This window comes from Balaenoptera acutorostrata, chromosome 2, assembly GCF_949987535.1.
Source record: "Balaenoptera acutorostrata chromosome 2, mBalAcu1.1, whole genome shotgun sequence".
Taxonomy (NCBI): domain Eukaryota; kingdom Metazoa; phylum Chordata; class Mammalia; order Artiodactyla; family Balaenopteridae; genus Balaenoptera; species Balaenoptera acutorostrata.
Genome location: NC_080065.1, coordinates 125,111,751 through 125,133,279, shown reverse-complemented (window position 1 = coordinate 125,133,279; position 21,529 = coordinate 125,111,751). Strand labels below are relative to the sequence as shown.

At 54.4% G+C, this 21,529-nt stretch overlaps 1 protein-coding gene across 3 annotated transcripts in view; it reads right to left on the bottom strand.

Annotated features, from left to right (window-relative positions):
- The window catches only part of PSD2 (pleckstrin and Sec7 domain containing 2), a 63,392-nt gene that overhangs the window by 24,553 nt on the left and 17,310 nt on the right, over positions 1 to 21,529 (bottom strand). For all 3 annotated transcript variants that reach the window (XM_057541746.1, XM_057541747.1, XM_057541748.1), the window contains 4 exons: positions 8,082 to 8,506; positions 4,476 to 4,916; positions 3,904 to 4,098; positions 1,014 to 1,094 (listed from right to left, as the gene is read on the bottom strand). In XM_057541746.1, the coding sequence (XP_057397729.1) occupies positions 1,014 to 1,094; positions 3,904 to 4,098; positions 4,476 to 4,916; positions 8,082 to 8,506 (1,142 nt within the window). The remainder of the gene's footprint in view (positions 1 to 1,013; positions 1,095 to 3,903; positions 4,099 to 4,475; positions 4,917 to 8,081; positions 8,507 to 21,529) is intronic.

The window sequence follows — 21,529 nt, the reverse complement described above, 5'->3', positions numbered from 1 at the left end:
CTCAATAAATGGGGTTAACAGCATATGAGACACAGAGAAAGGGTAAGTGAACTTATCAATAAGAAAATAATAAATACTTATCAATAAGAAAATTATTAGCCCTGTGCAACACTTATAGATTTAAATAATGATCACTGTATTTAATAAATATAAACTGTTCCCATAATATTATGCCTCTAAAATGCAATAGCTCATTCCCTCAACTGCTATCAGTAGGGCAGATGCTTTAATTTTGGGGGGGTTTTTGCAGGTCAATAGAAAATATCCCAACTGAAACAGAGAAAAAAGAAGGGAAAATATAGTTTTTAAAAGTGTGAGAGACACGTAGGAGTTGAACAGATCTAACATACATAGGACCACCCACCCCTCAGCTCAGAGACAGCCGCTCCTCCCCAAGAGGGCTCTGGCCTAGGGTCTCCCTGCTGGCCCTGCCGCCGGGTCTGCTGGACATTGGGCTGCATCTTCCCATTCCCTGCCCTCCGCTCCCTGGGGCCTGCACCTGCACCTCCTGAGGGCCACTCCCCAGGTCCAAACACCAACAGGACCTGAGGGCAAATTCCATTTTGGCTACCTCCTCCCTCAGTGACTGTGGGGAACTGGCCCACAGTTTCTCCACAAGTAAATGGGACGATACCGCCTACCTTACAGGGGTGTTGCTAAGATGCAGTCATTCACCTTACAGGGGTGTTGCTAAGATGCAGTCAGCAGGGTGTGTAAAGGGTACATCTTGCAGACAGGAAATGCTCAGTACAGGCAAGCCTTCTGGCCCTTTCCCCTCCTGAAGAGTCACGACTGCATTCCCACCTTCATATTTTCAGTGCCCACCACAGAGCCAGCACTCACTGAGTCTCTGCATTGCTGCTGCTCTCATGACCCCTTCCCCTCAGCCTCCCCAGAGGGGTCAAGAGACTTGTCCAAGGTCTTGCACAGCAAGTTTACAGTAGAGCTGGCAGGAGAATCCAGATGTGTGGCTGTATCGCCTGTGGGCACTATCCCATCCCAGCCCCACTGACCTGAGTGCTCGGTCCAGAGTCAGGCCCGAGAAGTCAAAGAAGCTGAGGTACTCCCCGGCCACCAGCCTGCTGAACTCATTGCTGCCAGGAGAGCAGGGGGTTATCCATTAGAAGCAGGGCACAGCAAACAGCGGGGGTTCGTGGCAGTGGGCCCCTGGGGACCCTGACCCACCCACCCAGACCTGCCCGTTCCTCTGCTGTCTCCCTTGCTGGCCAGTTGGGCTCTGACAGTTCAACCTTGGGCCAGGAGATGGGGGAGTCAGGAAGGCTTCCTAGAGGAGGTGATGTCTCATCCAATACCTTCAGGAAAGGAAGAGCCACCCACGTGAAGGGAGTAGGAGGTAAGATGATGCAAAGTGTCCCCAGTAAAGGAAACTGTCCAAGAAGCTACCAGCAGGGCCATGTGGTCGGGGCTGGAGAGCAGGAATGGGGGCAGGAAGAGATGAGGCAGGGAACCGGGCCTGAAGGCAAGGACTGGGACTTGATCTGGAAGAGTTTGAAGCAGGGAACGGGTGAGTGACATGGTCAGATCTGTATTTGGAACACTGCCTGTGGAGTGGAGACCCACGGGGGCGGTAGGAGCTGTCCACGAGAGAGATGGAAGGGGTGGGGAGAAGGGATGTTTGGGAGGCAGAATCCACAGGACGTGGAGAGGGATGGAGTGGGTGTGGGGCACGACAGAGAGGGTGGCCCCTGGGGTGATGCCCAGAGCCCAGGACAACAGGTAGAGCTAGAAGCACCCATGTGAGAGTCATCAGCCCTTAACTGGTGACTAACAACTCAGTAGGAAGGGGGACGGGCCCATGTGAGAGGAGGGGGCACAGACAGGCCAGCAGATCCAGGTCAGAGATCTGAGGAGAACCCCCCTCAGGGCGAGCTGAGGGAAGAGACAGCCAGAGAAGGAGACAGACAAACAGCAGCCAGAGAGGTAGGGGTATGCTGTCCTGGAGGCCAAGGAAGAGAGTGTTTCAGACTGGAGTGATGAATTCTTGCCAAAAAAACAGAGCATATTTCCACCTGAATCCAGTCAAGCCCCGAGCTCTCCCTCCTGTTTACAGAAACGTGTGAAATAACACCACGAGGACACCAAATCCAAAACATGGAAAGTTCTTCCGGACAAATGACTCCGTTTCTTCAAAAAATACATGGCATTACAAAAAGGAGGGGGACTGGCAACTGCTGTTGGCTACAAGAGGCCTAAGAGACATATTGGCCAAATGTAATGCATGTACCTTATTTGCGTCCTGATTTGAACAAACATTTTTGAGACAACCAGAGAAAATTAAACATAGACCGAATGTTAGAGATACTAAGGAATTTTTGTTAACTTTGTCAGAAATTATAATGGAATTATGACTGTCTAAAAAAATCCTAGTCAGTTAGAGACACACACTAAATATTTATGGATCATATGATAGTCTGAAATATGCTTTAAAATATTCTAGCAAATGTGAGGGGAAGCTGTGGGGGGATTAGATCAAACAAGAATAGAAAAGTATTAATAACTTTGAAGCTGAGTAATGGGTACATAGAAGTTTAAGATGTTACTTTCTCTGCCTTTGTGTATGCTTGAAATTTTCATAATAAAAAGTTTAATTAAAGAAAAAGAAAGGAGTGACCGGTGTGTCAAGGCTGTTGAAGGGGAGAAATTTGAGGCCCGGTAGCAGACACCGGATTCAAAGACACCAGGCCGCCACTGACTCTAGTAAGAGGGGCTTGTGAAGGGCCCCTCCAGGGGAAGAAGCCAACCTGGAGGCACTGAATGTGCAGAAGGGGAGGGGACAGAGGCCATCCAGAGCAGAAAACAGAATTTTGGCTGTGAAGAGGCTGGGGGAGGAAGTACGATTTGAGGAAGGATTTTTGTTTCAGATGGGAAAGAGTTAAGCACAATTAAATGCTGATGGGAAAACTCATGTAGAGGGAGTGGTTGAAAAGACAGGGGAGGGTGGGGATCAACCGTAATGAAGGAAGATGTCATTAGGTTTGGTGACTGTAGCCCAGTGGGAGAGGTGAGGGTGTGGGCCATGTGATTTTGGGGGAGGCCCAGGGCAGGGGTGCCCTGGAGGCAACGGAGAGTGGAGGAGTCGGGAGGGAGGGAGAAGGGGGGATCCTCAGGACTTCCCTGTGGCCTAAGCCCAAGTCAGCTCTGACTTGGGGTCTAGAGTCTGGGCTGCCTCTCTTAGCCTGGGAGCAGCTCTCTCCAGAGGCCCAGGCTGCTTCTCTGCATCTTGAAGGCTATGTGGCTGTTGGGGGTCCTCTGGATGGCCAGGCAAGAAGGACAAGGCAGGTGGACATGCTGCTGGCCGGACCTGCTCAGGACACGCCGGCTGACTTCACAGCTGACTGTCCCCTACCCCTCAGGACTTCAACCTGGCTAGTTCCCTTCCCCCAAGTCCAAAGACCGGGGCTTGTGCTTTGGCGGCTCCCGCGCCTTCAGCTGGTCCCAACAGACACACAGTGAGTGGGGCTTAATGAGGGCCAGGATCCCCTTCCCCAGCTCCTGGGTCCCCCGAGGTCCCAGCCAGGCCCAGCTTCCCCTCCCTCCTTGGCCCCATTAGGTGGCCCACCAGCCCCTGCCCGGCTGCTCCATCCTCACTACCGTCCACCACGGCCCCATAACCACATGTCACATCCCACTCCCCCAGCCCCGAGGGGCCGCCTGCCACCACCCCTCCTCCCTCAGAGCCGGGGGTGCCCTCCCCCAGGCAGCCCAGAAAGGAAACAGATTTAGGGCAAGGCCGGGAATGAGGTCAGTGGCAAGAGGAGAAGTTCTTGGGGACTGTTGGGAGCCCCCAGAACCAGGCCCCCCTGACAGAAGCCACCCCCACCCCGCCTTGGGCCGAGGAAGACACCGGGTTTGCCTGGGGTGGGGGTGCGGAGACGAGCTCACTTCTTGCCCAGCTGCCGGGCAACATCACAACGCTGGAAGCCCTCCAGGTGGTAGAGGCGGCGTGCCAGCCGGCGGGCAGCTTCACTGACGCCCTGGCCCCCGTTGGCCAGTGGGTCTGCGCTGCCAGGCTCCAGCCCCTCCGAGCTGCTCAGCTCTGAGTCTGAGTCCGACAGGCCGTCCTTCAGGCTGGGGTCGCTGCAGAGGGAAGGTGGGGTTGGGGAGGAGGGGGTCAGAAGCCCTGGTTGGGGGCTGGAAGGCCTCCCCAGGCCTCTGAAAATCCAGGGGCCAGACCAGGGAAAGAAGCTCCACTGCATCAGGACAGAATCAAGTCAGACTTTTAGAAAAGCCCTCAGAGGACATCATTAGATGATCAGCTCCCTGACCCCACCTTGGCTAGAAAGGCCTGGAAGGGCAGAATGGAACCTCAGGCTGGGGGTGCAGAGGGTGGGATGACCTTGCAGAGGGCTGTTCACTCCAGACCCCCAGATGTCCTAACTTGCTTTGCCTCCTCTGGGTCTGTTTCCCCATCTGCTCAATGGTTCTCTCGGCTCCCAGCCTGGGCCCTGCCTCACCTGGCCGAGTTCAGCAACTTGTCCATGTCTTCCTCCTCGTCTTCCTCGTCCCCGCCTGGGCCCGGGGGTCCATCTTCATGGAAGCCATTGGGCACGGCCGTGAGAGACAGGCGGCTCAGGACATTCTCAGAGCGGCTGCCGGAGATGGAGCGCCGCAGGGGGCTGCCCAGCTCCCCATCACCGCCAGCTGCTCCCATGTCCCCCTCGGACCCCATGTCCCCAGTGCCCAAGCCAGCCCCTGGCTCAGGGCTATCCCGGGCCCGCTGCTGGATGAGGGGCGTGAGGGGGGCCTCGAAGCTGACGCAGCTGTCGCTCTCATCCGTGAGGCTCAGCACATCGAGGGAGTCCAGGCTGCTGTACTGTGTGCTCCGCAGCAGCTCCGACTCCACAATCTTCTCAAATGTGGCGCTGAAGCCGTCCCGCACGTCTGGTTCTCCTGGCCTGTGGGGTGCGAGGACCAGTCACCATCCTGCCAGGTGGACCCCCTTACAGGTGCTAGGATGGCACCGATCCATGTCTGGGAGCTCCCGGGGGGCAGGGGGTGGGCATGGACCGTGTCCTGTTTGTTCTTTCAGCCAACCCTTGCTGAGCACTAGGTGCCAGATGCTGGACTGGGTACCGGGGCACAGCAGTCAAAGGACAGGCGTGGTCCTGCCCCCCCTACCCACCGTGCCTGGCCCACAGTGGGTATCACTGAGCTAAATGAATGAATGTGAGACTCTCCCCCAGCCTGGCCTGGGAAGGGGGTGGGGGGCTGCTTCCTCCAGGCTCCCCATCACAGCTAGTGTCACACAGGGTCATAATTTTGCTGTCCCTACAACCTGGGTGGTTCTTAGCCTGACTGCCACATTCCTGCTCTCAGGCCTTGCCTTAATGTCACCTCCTCAGAGAGACTGAGGGAGGCAGGCCCACACCACCCAACACACTGGCCCCTCAGTAGTGTCCATCCTCAGGGTACGTCTTCATTTCCTCCCAGCCCCTCTCAGCATGTAGTATTCTGTTTGTTCCCCTGTTTGCACCTGTTTCCCCCCACCCACACACAAGGCCAGGGAGCACCCAGCACACAGTAGGTCCTCTAAACCCTGCTGAGTGGTGCACTGGGTGAATGGACAGATGCCTTTCAGCCCCACGGCCCACTACACTGCCTAAGCCCTTGCAGAGCCCTGTGCTGCCCCCAAAAGAGGGCTTTGCACCAGCGGTTCCCTCTGCCCAGAGTGCTCTTTCCTCAAGCTGAAGCCTTCCTTTCGCATCCCTTTCTCACCCTGACTGCCCTATTTATAACTAGGACCTGCCCCCAAACACCCCGGCCCCTTTTTCTTGCTTTATTTTTTCCAAGGCACTTGTCCCCTTCTGACATACTATGTAATTATCTATTATTTTTATGATATATTATCTGTCTCCTCACTAGACCATAAGCTCCATGAAAGTAGGAATTTTTGTATATTCTGTTCACTGATGTAGCCCCAGCACCTAAAATTGAGCATCACACATAGATGAACTGAGGCCTCTTATCCACTGGGGAGATGCACAAGTAAGCAGGGAAAACAGGCAAGGAAGAGGACTAAAAGAGATAAAAATAGAGACAAAGAGAGAGAAGAAGAGAAATAAGAGAGAGATAAGAAAGAAACAGAGAAAAGAGATACAGAGAGCATGAAAAACAAAGACAGAGACAGAATAAGAGAGACAGAAAGTAACAGAGATAAAGAGAGACAAAGAGAGAGAGAGAGAAACAGAGAGACAGAAAAAGCAAGAGACACAGAAAAAGAAAGAAGCAGGCTGAGCCCAGCCCATTTCAGATAAACCAAGGCCCACCATTTGCAAAGAAGCACACCCCTGGTAACCTTGAGGATCTGGCTATGCCCTGCTTAGCCCCTAGTCCCTGGGGCTTAGCAGAGACCGAGCCATATTTGGAGGACTGGGAAGTGCCCCACCCCCTCAAACCCCTCCTTGGACCCCCAGTGCCTAAGTTTGATCCCTGAGTGCTTCCTGGAGAAATACTGACCTGAGAGAGAAAAGCTGAGGCCACAGCCATCGGCCACCTCTGTCCCACCAGGAGTTGAGACGGCAGCCTCATTTGGAGAAGGAAGTGGGGAAAGGGCAGAAACCAAAAGGCAGTAGGATGCCCAGCAGGGGGCTGGGATGGAAGTTGCCTTTACTGACCTCCAGGAGGAGAGGAGGGAAGAGAAGGGCCACTGCCCTGGCTGCCAGAGCAGACACCCAAAATCTGCCCAGCAGCTCTCTCTGCCAGGCCCATGCTGGGTCCTGGAACAACAAGACAGAGTCCTGCCCTTGGGGGCTCTCATTTCGTGTCAGAGCCAAGAACGGTCCCCATATCTACTACCCTCTCATGCACCTGAGCAAACCTGAGGGGTAGTTTTGACAGGGGCTTGAAGACCATCAGCTTAATCTCCAAACTTCCATCTGCCTCCACCTTCAGTCATCCTCCAAAATTATACCAACCTAAATACAAACAGTGTGCTCCAAGAAGCCCCAGCCTCCTGCCCGCCCCCATAGGCCCCGCCCCCCATAGGCCCTGCCCGGATGGAAACCCTCTCTTGGCACACCCGGCACACACTCGCGTCTCACCCCACGTACTCACATTCCTGCCCTTGGAGACCTAGGCACACTCAGCCCCACACATCCACGTGCAGACCCAAACGTGCAACTCAAATGCACAGGCCAGGCACACTGACATGTTCACACATCCCCATGCACACACCACTACACACACACATGCATGCCCCACAAACACATGCTCGCATACCTCCTACACCCTTGTCTGCCTGGGCCAGTGCCTGCAGCGGTACACAGTAAGCCTTCTACATGCTTTCTTTTCTCAGCCCACACTGGGAGTTTCTAGACATTCCCCTGCCCCATCCTCGCCTCCTTGTCCAACTGGCACCTCTAAGACGCCGGGCCTCTCCACCTCCAGCTGAGGATAATAGAAATGGGGCTGTAACTCCAGGAAGTAGGACTTACTCCAATAAGTAGGAGTTCCTGGTCGAACTCCCAGATGGCACTCAGGGAGGAGTAGCTGACAAAGATTAATCCACATAAGTCAACTCTCTTGAGGTCAGTTGCAGAATTGGGACATTCTCATCTCCAGGAAGCAGAGGGATAGGCCAGATGACCTCCCACATCAAGGCATTTTGGAACTCTGATGTCCAGCCTGGGATGGAGGGAGTGTGGCCCTCCAACCCCACATAGAAACAGCCCACGGTGGAAGGGGAGGCGGGGGTGGGATAGATTGGGAGTTTGGGATTAGCAGATGCAAACTATTATATATAGAATGGATAAACAACAAGGTCCTATTGTATAGCCCAGGGAACTACCTTCAATATCGTGTAATAAACCACAATGGAAAAGAAAAAAATTTTTTAAAAAGAAAGAGCCCATGGTGAATAGGGGGGCTGAGGGGGCGTGGCACTACAGGCCTGCTGGCCTTTGAAATCTCTCTTATGGCCCTATCCTCCCAAAACAGTGACATAAAATTCCCATTTCATGTATGAGGAAAAACAAGAACCAGAAAGGCTAAAGTGGCTAGGCCCAGGCCATGCAGCATTGGAGCAAATGTGGTGAGCCCCCCATCCCGAGACACCCACTTACCCCAGTGGAGGATCCTCAGTGTCTGGACAGAGGCTCCTGGAGGCATCGTCCCCCTCCGCCAGCCCACCAGCCCTCCAGGGCCTGGACTCTGTAGAGTCTTCCAGAATGTTTGAGTCTGGCCCCAGGGCTAGGCCGTTGGTGAGGGAGAGGCCAAGGCTGAGGCCGTGGAGGGCCATGTCCAGGCCCTTTGTATGCCCCTCAGTGTCCACCAGGGTGCCCTTCATCTCATGCCCTGGGCTGGTGTGGCTACTGTTCAGGTCCGCACTGGACGCCATTCCATTCTGGACCCCAGGCTCCTCCTCAGGCTCCAGGCTGGGGTCGCAGGTGACACCACCTTCCCCAGGCAGTGCAGATAGAAGCTTATCCGCATCCATGGCAGCCACTGCTTCTACCCCGTGCTGGCTGCTTTTGGGACCCAACTTGACCTGGCAGTGGATGGAGAGAGAAAGGGGTGGATCAGAAAGAGCAGGTGCTGGGGGTCCAGAGCCCAGCAGAACCAGCACCAGGCAGCCTGCCTGAGGACAGAGGATGGCCCAGATGATCTTCTCAGGACCTTTCAGCTGGAGTCTGGGTTCAGGCTGTGGCCTCCTCACTGCCTTGCTCAGGCCAGCCCCACTCACCTCTCCCCGGACCCCCAACCACTGGTGTCCCCCAGTCCTACCTTCCCTGTTAACTCTTATATATCTCTGTTGTGCCCTTCAGAATTCATCAAAACCCTCCGAGGAAGATCCGGTTTGGCAGGTACTAGGGAAGGGTCCAGGACTCCTCCAAGGCCACTTCCTCTCCCGCTGGTGAGTGAAGGGCACAGAACCCCAGGCCTACAGCAGCCAGCCACCTTGCCTCTTTCCATGTTCCCTTGCCCTGGCTCCAGGAGCGAGATAAGTGGTGACTGAAAAGATCCGGACTGGGGGCTGCCTTTAGAGGGAGAGTTAAGAAGGGAGGCAAGGAAGTCAACAGAAGTGCAGCTTTATTAACAGAGGCCACCCCAGAGAAGCCAAAGTGAGGCCCCGAGGAGGCGCTGTCCAGGGTGCTGAGCGGGGAGGCGCCACCCGGGAGACTGGCCGAGAGCGGGGCTTCCTCCACCGCTGAGCGCACAAAGCCCAGGCTGCGGGGGAGGAAGGAGGAGGGGGCCTGGGGTTCCCCTCCACACCCGGCCCCGGCCCCGGCGCTCACCCATCCTTGAGGAGGGACTCGTGAGGAGGCTGTCACGGGGCCCTCCAGGGGAGAGCACTGGAAGGGGAGCCCAACTCACCATGCGGCCTCGTGGGGTCCACGTTGGGACTCCTCACTACACCACCCAGGCCCGCCCCCTCCCCTCTGCCCTGCCCGGGGTCTGTTTCTCCTCTGTAAAATGAGGAGACCCATTTTCCCTGCCATCTCCACACACACCCCCTTTTTTAAACGGATCAGAACAAGCTCAATTTCCCAGAAGCTTCCTGTCCAATCTCAGGAGGTTGGGCAGATGTGACGGGCTGTGCTCTGGCTCTCCCCTCAGCCCTCTCTGTCCCACCTCAACCCTAGTGGCCTCTGCCACCAAGCACACAGAACGGTCCCTCCAAAGAACTTCCTTCCTCCCCTCCTTGGACCTCAGCTTCCCCCAGTAACCCCACTCTCCTCTGGAGAAAGGGTGCTGGGAGTTCAGGAGAGGCGGGAGGAGGAGAGGCACGCAGGTACAGCAACAGGGATTTAAGTGAGGCCCATACCTCCCATACTCACCTGGTCATAAGTGTCACCTGAGGAACTTGTTAAAATACAGATAGGCCCTCCCTCAGGCCTCCTGAACCAGAATCTATAGGGAACGGGTATAGTAATCTGTTATTCTTATAATAAGGCAAGTTTGGGAAACACTGGGTTAGACTCCAGGAGAAACTTCCCACTTAGAGATGAGCCTGGAGAGGAAGATGAGTCTACTTCTCTGGGGGCTTCTGGGCCCTTGGGGGGGGCTCTACCACCACAGAACCACTTAAGATTCATGTACCCCTTGGTTTTCAAACATGGAGTGGAAGAGAGCAGGCGGGACCGATGGTGATCTGGGGTCCCAGCCCACCCACCCTGACTGTCACCTCCTAGAGTTTTGAAGACTGTATGAGCATAAGATTTTACTCTAAAAAACAAAACAAAAAACTTCCACAGACTAAAAAAAAAATCTGAAAAGCTAGGCTCTAGAATATCTGGGCCCTGATCCTAGGACACTGGAGACCCCAAGGGGCTCGGCACTGAGTGAGGGATTCTTTCTGGTCTGCCCTAAATCCCTGCTGCTGCAGTTGCTATTTCAATCCATTCCCTGGGGTTGTGTACTCAGAGCAAGGAGAACAGGAAGTAATCTCCTCAGCTGAGACTCCTTGGGGGTGAGGGGAGCATTTAGAAAGGAAAGAGGAGGGACAGTGGGGCCTTTGGGCCTGCTGCCTGAGTTCTAGTCCTCTGGCCTGCTTTCTAGCCCACAGGCCTGGGTGAGCACTGGATCTGTGGCACAGGGTTTCAACCTAATTCCACCAGGATTCCTCAAGCTCCCACACCCACACATGGATGCTTAGCCCCCCTTTGGCCAGGGCTCTGCCTGAGCTCCCAGCGAGGCCTGAGATTTGAGAGCATAAGCGGCTTCACCCAGTGCTCAGTCTACACCAGCCCCAAAGCCAGGGTTATGGACAAATCAAGGACCTCTTGGGAGGCCCCTACGTCACCTCCAACTTCCAGCAGCTGCCTCAGGCTGGCTCTAGCCCTACCTGCCCTGCCATGTCCTCCTGCAGCTGAGAGCAAGATGGAGGTTCTGCCAACACCGGGCACGGGGCCGGGTCCTCAGCTTCTGGGGGTGGACAGACAAGGGGTACATTGAGCTCCACTCTGGGCAGGGGCCCAGAGTCCCTGTCTGGGCTAAAGGCCAGCTGAGCCCAGAAAGAGCTGAGCCAGGACCCCCCTCTCTTGCTGGGCCCAAGGGAGGGGTGCCCTTCAGGGCAGAGGTGTGAAACAACGCCCCAAGTCCTCACTCTGAATCACCATGTGACCTGGGACTCATCATTGTCCCCTCTGCCCTTTGTGAACCCATCTGCAGAATGGGGGCATCACCTCTGCTCTCCTTCCCCAGGGCTGGTGGGAGGACTTAAGGTCATGAATGATGAGAGGGCTGAGATCCAAGGAAAAACAAACTCACTACAGAGGTCAAGAAGAAAGGCAGCTATGGCCCACTCTCTCCACTACCACATTTGACATACGGGAAGACTGAGGCACAGAACCAGGAAAGGCTTTGCCCCAGGTCACAGAGTGAGTAGCTACCTCTAGACTCAGGAGTAGCCTCCCTCTGCACCTGGATGGGCTGGAAGTAGAGGATGAGCCCCAGTTTCTCAGACCCTCCCTCAAGATCACGGCTCAAATCCTCAACCAGAAGAGTCTACACAAAGCAGTGACTCTGCCCACTTCCAGCCCTGCTGGCAAGAGCAGGGGAGGGGGTACAGCTGGGCCACAGGGCACTCATGAGAAGGAGATGCCTACAAATGACAGCCCAGCAGTGGCTAGATCCTCTGCATCCTCCCTCAGCCAGAACCAGGCCCCTCTCTCAGCAGGGGCTCCTGTGATTGCCCTTGGGATAACCTTGAGCATAGCAGCCTCTTTTTCAGCACCAAGCAAAATGGGGTCCCTGACGGTAATGGAACCCTGGCTGGGCCAGGGCTGAATGCCAAGCCAGCCACTTTCTGGGTCTCAGCTGTTCCTGCAACAACCCTATCCCCCTCCCCACTCTCCCATGGCAGCTGGAGTGAGTTGTGAAAACACAAATTATATCACACCCCTCCCTCACTGGCAACCCTCCATCAGCTCCCATCGCCAATCTGGCCTCCTCAGCATGGCCTAAAAAGGCTCTGCCTGAGCGGTTCACTGCCCTCGGCCCATCCCCCACCCCAGCAGCCACACTGGCCTTCTTTCTGCTCCCTGAGCTCATTCCCACCTCAGGGCCTTTGCACCAGCTGTACCCTTGGCCTAGAATGCTCTTTCCCTAGATCTTTTTTTTTTTTTTTATGGTTCTAGCCTGAACCAGTTTTTACTATGATGGTTTTATTTTATTCATTTATTTTTTTTAATTTTATTTATTTATTTTTTAAATTTTTGGCTGCATTGGGTCTTCGTTGCTGTGCGCAGGCCTTCTCTGGTTGCGGCGAGCGGGGTCTACTCTTCATTGTGGTGCACGGGCTTCTCATTGCAGTGGTTTCTCTTGTTGTGGAGCACAGGCTCTAGGCGTGTGGGCTTCCATAGTTGTGGCATGTGGGCTCAGTAGTTGTGGCACACAGGCTCAGTAGTTGTGGCATGCGAGCTCTAGAGCGCAGGCTCAGTAGTTGTGGTGCACGGGCTTAGTTGCTCCGCAGCATGTGGAATCTTCCCGTGTCCCCTGCACTGGCAGGCGGATTCTTAACCACTGCACCACCAGGGAAGCCCTCCCTAGATCTTTAGATGACTGCCTCTTCTGTCACTCAGGGCTCAACTCCAGTGTTGCCTCCTCAGAGAGGCCTTCTCTGACTACACAGCACTCTTTTACACTCCTTCACGGAGCAACATATCTGCTAAGCATCGTTTAGCAGACCTGAAACTCCCTTTTCTATTTGTTTCCTTATTTTCTGCCCATCTCGCTCACTAGGTGGTAAGTTCAGTGAGGGTGGGGACTATGTCATGTTCACTGCTGTCTCTCCCAGAGCCTAGCACAGTGCCTGGCAAACAGTGGACACTTTTTAAATATTTGGTGAATGATAACCTAGAGATTACCATCATCCCCATTGTAGGCAGAGGCTGAGAAAGGTTGAGGACCATGCTCAGGATCACAAAGGTGGAAAGTGACACGGCTGGCTTTTGCGTGGAACGACACGGGACTGTCATAGGGATAACCTCGTAAAGTGCTTTCCATGCTGGGATCCAAGCCAGGGACTGTGGGAAGCCCAAGGAAAGGGCTGGAGGGCCCAACATGTTCTATAAGACAGAGGGCAGATGCACGGGTGCAGGCGCCTGCGTGCACATCTCTGAGCAAACATACGGTACAGGCATTTGTGGGCACACACACACACATCCCACATATATTCAGACCAATAAACACACATGAAAGGAGCTGGACAGCTACTCATGAGGTAGGCTCCTGAGGTGGTGAGGAGCCTACAGGCCTAGGGGCAACGTCCGGGGCAGCTAGACCTACATCACTGGGCAGCTGGGTGATTGGCTGAAACCATTCTGCTCTGGGAGAAGCTGAGGCAGGGGAGGGACAACCCAGTGCTTCAGGCTAGGGCAGGTGGTGGGGAAGACAGGCACCCACACTGACCACAACCACACCCATGGCATCAGGCAGCTGTGTGGGTTTGGGAGGAGATGGGGGAGTACAGGCCCACCTGGTAGAAATGGGGGCACAGGAGGCAGAGCTGGGATAGGGGACCCGTGGCACTGAACACTACCCAGGACAGGCAAAATCTAAGAGCCTGTGGGATGTCCAAGAGTGCCTACAGCCCAGGCAGGGTATGTAGAGGGGACGGGGAGCAGAGAAAATCATTCTGGAATGTCAGTGTACAGGCAAAACTGAGACTACAGCTGTCCCAGGCAGCAGGGCTGAGAGCCAGGCACTCAGGTGTTGCCTCCAATGTGCTAGGGGAGCTTGGGCAAATGAAACCCTTCTCTGGCCTCATTCCCTGTGTACATCAGAGATTCCTAACCATTTCTAAGCCTTAGACCTCTTTGAGCATCTGATGGAACTCTGAATCTTGCTCCAGACAGACTCACACAGGTACACAATATTTTGAGTATTTTTTGAGAGGCTCATGGACCCCTACAGCCCATCCATAGGAACTGGGCATGAGCCCCAACCTGGACAATCCCCAAGGACCTTCCACCTCTGACATTGTACACTCGGAGTTCCATGAACTCTACTTGGGAAAAAAAAAAAAAAAAGCTGGAAACCTTTCATTCTCAGACCTGTTCTCTGCCCCCTGGGAACCTACCCTGAACACCCCCATTGGTTCCATTGCCCTTTCCCAAAATTTCTACTACAGTAATTGACTCCCTGTCTCACCCAGATTTTAGCACATGGGCTGGGATCCTCACACACACACGAACACACAACTGTACCCATGTGGACAGTTAAATTAGACAATCAGCGAAAAGGGCTGGTGTGTTGTAAGTGCTCAGAACAGACCTTGGCCAGCTGTGCCCCACACCATTCATGGGGCCCAGGCTGGCCCAGACCTGTCCACTCCAGCCCTCCACAAGAACCTGCTGAGCCACTGACAGCACGAGCAACAGGGAGGTGACGGGAAGACCTCTCAGCGGGGCCCCTGGATCACACAGCTCACCATGCCCCCCCCCACAATCTCTGCCAGCCAACGAGTCTGGAGGTCAGGACCTTCCTGTCATCCCAGAGCTGTGAGCACACTCCGAGGCACAGATCAGCCTGGGCGTGTACCTCCTCCATGTCCCACCTGCCCGGGGCAGGGAGATGCCCCGGATAATATGGAGGGATGTCTATCCAGGAGCCTTGGGAACTGCCCTGCCTCCATTCCCCAAAGTGACCCTAATCCTTCTACCCACTTGGTCTTCTCAGCTTGGACCACCTAGTGCCTCTGATGGGACAGTCCAGGACAGTGGGTCAGCGTCCTAACTGTGCAGTCAGAAAGACCTGGCTTCAAATCCCACAAGCTGTGTGACCTCAGGAAAGTTGCCTACCTCTCTGAGCCTCAGCACCTTCCTCAGCAAAATGGGGATGGTGGTGCTAACAGCATCTGCCCCGCAGGGCTGCAGGGAGGACAAAGGAGATGACTTGGCTGCGATGCTCAGCTCAGAGTCAGGCACAAGTGCTCAGGGAAGGGTGGCAGCTACTGCTTTTCCAGAACCATCTCTCAGGTCTGCAGGGGCAGGAGCTGGCTGCCCACATTGGGGGCGGAATGCACAGTAGAGCAGCACAGGACACCCAGTGGGCCCCAGCAGACAGTTGCCCCGGGCAGCCTGTCAGAGCAGGTTCTGAGGCAGCGGCTTCAGAGGCCCAGCCTGAGGGTGGAGGCAGGAGAAAGGCTCCTGTGGGGACGAGGAGGGTGGGCCAGAGAGGGTGCCCCACCCTTTCCTGAGGCAGGTGAGGACCCTACAGTCCTGGCCCCACTAACACTCCCGCCCCAGACCAGGCTCCCTCCTAGCTTTCCATCTCAAGGCACAATGAGCCACACCAGGTGTAGGGCAAGGGCCAGGGGTCTGGGCCTCCCTTAAAAGGCTCCCATTCCCTTCAGGTGATGTTAATCTAGGATTAACCGGGAGCCCAGCACCAACCTGCTTTCTTCCTCTCAGCCTGGCCTTGGGTTGTGGGTGTCTGGAAGGCCTCCTTTCTCATGGTTGGGCAGACAGAGGTTCCTGGGATTGGGTGTACATTTGCATCTTATCTGAATGTGCCCTGCAGCCTGTTGGGACTTTCAGGGGCCCCTGGGCCCAGCTCTGCAAAGGTCATTCTTTTACATCTCCCAGCTTACTTCACTCCCTGCCCCTCAGCCACTTGGCACCTTCATTTGCTTAGCATTTGCATACATCTGCATGCTGGTCTGGAGAGCCCTCAACACTGATGAAATTCACAGTGTCTGCTGTCAAACCCCAAATCATGTTTATAGCTGGTGACTGTACCCCCAGTCAACTTCCCTGCAGGGAGAGCCCTCAGTTATTTGGGACCACAAAGGGCTACACTGTTCTGGTTAAGTTGGTTGCTGCCTGTCTTCCTGAAACTTAGCTGGCACCTGGGACTCACTCTGCTTCTTGAGCCACATTTGAGCCATGAGCCTGCAGATTGAGAGCTTAACCCCAAAAGCTACAAAGAACTGACCAAGGGCAAGTCCTCCCAGCAAGTCCTGCCTTGGCTAAAAAGCCTGGGGAGGGGCAGGCTTCAGGGGCTCCAACTCTGAGCAGCCTCCCCCCAGTCTGGTTCAACAGCCAAGAGAGATGAACCAAGAAATTTCATCCTCCCTGCTCCCTGCCCAATTTTCATTTACCCCATACTCTCCAGATCCTCACATTCTCTGTCTACCCTGCCTCTTCCTCTCTGCCTCCTGCCCTGAGACCTTCCTCCCCACCCTCTCCCCAACCTCTTGATTATGTCACTCCACTTAACCCCTCCCTTGCTGAGTCCCCTCTTCCCCTCCCTCCCTCCTCTTACCCTGTCCTCTCCTGTCTCTGTTTTAGGGCTTCAGCACAGGGTCTGACAAAGGTTGTGGTCTCCTTGGGCCCGGTTGAAGGTGAGCAGCATGTGGTGCAAAGTGAGCAGGTGTGAAAGGGTCTGTACTGGGCCGTTCCACCATCACGTCCCTGTCCCCATCTTTGAAACTGGCCCTCCTATTCAGCCATAGCCCACTGATGGGAGATCTGGGGGCTGGTAAAAGTCTCACCCCTTCATGGACTGTCCATGGGATAGGAGAGAAAGAGAGGAGTCAGGAATGACACCAGTATTTCGACCCTGAGCACCTAGAAGGATGGAGTTGCAATTCCTGAGATGGGGAAGACTGGGTGGAGCAAGTTTGGGAAGGAAGATCAGGAAGAAAGGAGCTCAGCTTTGGACAAGTTGAGTTTGAGGTGTCCAGTAGACATGGCAGTCAAGATGCTGAGTGGGCTTTTGGAGCTCAGGAGAGAAGTCAAAATTTGGGATATAAATTTGGGAGCCGGCAGCACATAGGTAGTGCGTAAAGCCATAGGACGGGATGAGATCGGCTCAGGAGTGAATGCAGATGAGGAAGAGCAGCCATGCAAGGGATGAGTCCTGAGCACTCCAATATTGTGAGCTGGGGGTCGGGGAGAAGGAGCACCCACGAGGTCAGAGGAAAACAGGACAATGGATGTCCTGGAGATCAAGGAATATATTTCAAGGAAGAGGGAGAGATTGAAGGTGCCAAATGAGGCAGATGAGGACTGAGAATGGCTATTGGGTGTAGCAACATGGAGGTCATTGATGACCTTGAGAAGAGCAGTCAGTGGACAACCCTTCTGGGGAGGTCTGCTGTAAAGAGGAGCACAGAGATGCAGTGGTAGCTGGCTGGAGAAAATGAGAGAGCCATCTTTTAAGACAGGAGAAACAATAACAAGATATCTGCTGAAAGGTACTTCCCTGGTAGTGCAGTGGTTAAGAACCCGCCTGCCAACGCAGGGGACACAGGTTCGATCCCTAGTCCGGGAAGATCCCACATGCCTCGGAGCCACTAAGCCCGCGCGCCACAACTACTGAGCCTGCACTCTAGAGCCCGCGAGCCACAACTACTGAGCCTGTGCACCACGACTACTGAAGCCCGCACAACTAGAGCCCATGCTCCACAACAAGAGAAGCCACGACCATGAGAAGCCCATGCATTGCAACGAAGAGTAGCCCCCACTCACCGCAACTAGAGAAAGCCCACGCGCAGCAAGGAAGATCCCATGCAGCAAAAAATAAAATAAATAAATAAATTTATTACCAAAAAAAAAAAAAAAAAGATATCTGCTGATGGAATGATCCACTGGGGGGGAGCCTATAATGCAGGAGGGAGCATTTGCTGGAACAGTGTGCCCTCCACCACCCGCATTATAGGTTCCCCCTCTACTGCACAAGGGGACAGGATTTATTTGCACAAGTTGAGGGCTGGCCTAAACCAGGAGCAGGGACACTTCACCCGCAGCAACTGGGGAAGGCAGAGCAGTGGGTGCAGATGCTAGTGGATGGGTGAACGTAGCACTGGGAGCCTGAGGAAGTTCTAACTGCTTCTGTTTTCTCAAAGAAGTAGGAAGCAAAGTCATCAGCTTTGAGGGAGGATTGCAGAAGAGGGGCTAGGGTTGAAGGCAGAACAGAAAGAGTGAAATAGTCATCACGTAGGAGGAGAGGGGATGGATTTAGGACCCATGTGGGACTGCAGGACAGCACTAAGGACACACCCGAAGTTCATGGTTTTGAACTAAAAGTGAGACCAGTCAGGGCAGTGGATTTTCTCAGCCTCATTCAGCTGCACAGAGGAAGCAGACCAGGCACTGCATTTAACCAGGGTTGGGGTTTTGCCAAGCAAGTATGAAGAAGTGAAATGAGGTAAGGGAGTTGGGGGTCTTCAAGGGAGAGATTATCCTGACTTTTATAGTGGCAGCTGCCTCTGAGCCGGCCCCTGCCCCCACTCAAAGTCCCTCCGCTGCTGGTACCTGAAAGCCCACCATCCGCTCCCTGCTGTGGGTTGTGTGTGGCCTTCCCTCTGCCCTCATCCCACCAAGACCTGGGGAAGTGAACTTCCCATACGCTGTTCCTTTGACCTGGAAAGTACCTCAGACCTCACACACTCAAACCAGCATTCTCCACATCCTCCCCAAGCCATCGCATGACAGCTCTCCCCACCACTAGTCGGATACCAGTGCTCATCATTCTGTCTCCTAATCTCTCCTTACTCCACCCCTTCTCTCCACCCCCCACCTGCCATACCCCAGTCCCAGCAGGGCCACCACACCAACTCCATTCCCCCTGTGCATTCCCTCTGTGCGGCCGTACGCAGCAGCCTAGAATCCAGTGCACCAGCATCCTGTGCTGGACCATGTCACGGCCTCCTGACTGTCCCTTTCACCCCGTTCGCCCCGCCAGTCCATGCCATCCTCCTCAGAGCGCCCTTCCCAGCACTCACATCTGCCTCATCGCTCCCCTCTTTAAAACCCTTCAGTAGCTCCCCGTGCCCTTGGGGAAACGGCCAGCTGTCAGCCCACATTCTAGGCCAGCTGTGGTCCAGGCCCCACCCCCTTTCTTCCTGTCTTGCCCCCAACTCCCTCTCCTCCCCCCTCACCCTGTGCCCCTCACTGCTTTCTCGGGGCTTCTTCCCCACACTGACAGCACCTGCCCTGAGTTGTGGCTCATCCCATCCACACCCCTGAGGCTGTGAACTCCTTGAAGGCCCCATCAGTGTCTGCTTAATCACCCTTCTCTGGCGTATGTTCTGAAGGGGGGGTTCAGTCAGTTTTGCTGACCTGGAGTGCGGGTGACCAGGTGGATGAAGCTTCTGGAGGTAGGGAAGAGGGAGGAACACGGTTGAAATAAAGGGACTCCTTAGCCAAGTGACCTAACTTAGCACCACCTATTATAGCACAGGCTAATGACATGCGCCTGCTGATGGACACGACATCGCCTATGGGATATTCTTGCCCAAAAATGTTTAACCTGACTCTACTCATGAGGAAGCAATAAGACAAACCCAGAATGTGGGGCATTCTACATGAACACTGACCAGGGATCTTTAAAACTGACAATGTCATAAGAGACTTCAAAAAAAAAAAGCAGAGAATTGTTCTAGATTAAAGGAGACTAAAGAGACATAACTAAATGCAATGTGTGATCCTTTATCACAAAAAAAATTTTTTTAAGCTATAAAGAACATTACAGGGACAACTAGAGAGATTTCAATATGGATTACATGAGATTAGATTGCATCATTAAATTTCTTGGTTATGATTAACAGTACAGTTATTACGTAGAAAAATGTCCTTGTCTCAGGAAATTCATGCTGAAGTATTTAGAGCTGAAGTGCTATGATGTCTGCAACTTACTTTCAGAAGTTTCAGAAAGACAGAGGAAAACAAATGTGGGCAAAATGTCAACAATTGGCAAATCTAGGTCTCTAGGTGAAGGGTATATTGGTGGGTGTTCATTGTTCGATCAGATGTGACAAGACAAAAAGTTAGGGGGGAGGGAAGGGAGTGGAGGGAGACACTCTAAAGAGGGGAGCTCAGGGCCCCTGATGGCGCAGGAGTCAGGAGAGGGCAGTCCTTACTGCAGCAGACAGCACGCTGGGCTGTGGGCCTGGCCTGCATGCCGGAGTCCTCCGGGGCCAAGTAGACACAGCCCTGGAGCAGCTCACCACCTAAACAGGGTCAGGCTCACCGGCAAGCAAACCAACTTAGGAGGACAGGGCCCTGCAGGAAACAGCCAGGTCCCAGGGAGACCAGCAGGGCAGCCCTCAGCCGGGACAGGACTGGCAGGAACAGGGGCCCTAACCCACCTCTGCCTGAACCGTAGCAAGGAGCTGGGTCTGGCCCAGGCCCACCCCCCCACCAAACACCCCTCAAGGGGTGACAGCCTGAGTGTATCCTCCCGTGTGAGGAGCCAGGCTAAATATGGAGCCCCAGACATAAGATGCCTCTCAAAACAGATTTTCCTGGAAAAGACCATCTGGCAAAGAATGTCTAGAGCATCATCTGTCGCGAGAGGCAGTGTTGTTCTCCTTCAGGCCAACGTCCGGAACGGGAATGCCTCGATCCCAGCTCTCTAGAAGATCCCAGCTTAGTGCCTCAGTTTTCCCCAAGTTCACTCTCTTGCTCCAGATGAAAAGGTGCTCAGTCCTACCTCCCTCCTAACTTGCACCTCCAAGGAAGAAGAGAATGAGATTGGGGACAGAAGTCCAAGCTTCAAGCAGTTCTGCCCATGTGCAAATCCTGATTCTGCCACTTACTAACCAGGTGACTCTGAACAAGCAACTTTTCCCTGAGCCTCAGTATCCACAAAAAGGAAATAATGGGCATACCTCCCTCTAAAGGCTGGTCTGTGTAGGAGAGTACTTAGCACAGTGGCAGTGCACGATTCTGGAAGCTGGGCGAAGCAATGTCCCCCCACCCCTCTCTCAGCCCTGTCAAGAGCAGCAAGTCCTTTCCAGGTAACTTTGCTCCCCTGCGTCAGGAAACACTGCGGGTCAGGCCGGCTGGCGGAGTGCACTCCCATAGCTGTCAGACCAGCAGCAGGAGGGAAGCCTCTCAGGCTGGCACAGGGCACTCCTGGGACTACAGGGTACCAGTCACCTAAGCATTGAGGTTTCAGCCCCTGCAAAAGGCACCAGCAGGGGAGGCCTTCAAAGGGCATTCCAGTCAACCTTCTACCTTTAGTTGGGCCACCACCCTCCTACTCATCCCAATGTGTGGGAATCCTCTGGTTCAGGCCACAACCTAGGGACCTGCCATGTTTCCACTAGGACCAAACTTTGCAGTAGCCTCATTCAAAAGCCACTGACTCTTACCATATGCTGGGGAAAAGGGGCTCTTGAGAGGGAAGGTGGGTATGATGTAAAAGAGGTAAGGTGGGTAAGGGAGGGCAGCTGGCCCATTTTGCTGATTCAGAGATCATAGGTCATAGAACTTGCAGCATCCCTGTGAGGTAGGGTTCCTAACCTCCCAAGGAAGGAGTGGAAAAATGACTATATCTGCCGGGTCCAGAGGTTGGACTTGGAGACGGTGCCAATGCCCCTTCCCCACCCTCCCTCGAGCTGCCTGAGTATCCCCCATTAAGCAGCTTTTGTTTCCAGGGTCTGGAAGAAGGAGCTGGAGAACCCAGGAAAGTCCAAATGCCTCTCCCCAAACCCAGGCTGCCCATCTGTCCTGGCTAAACCCTGAGCCCTCTCCCTGCTCCCCATTCACCCACCCATCAAGTTCAGCCTGGCTTATCCTGAGCCTTCCAGGAATTCTCAGACCCACTTCCATTGTGG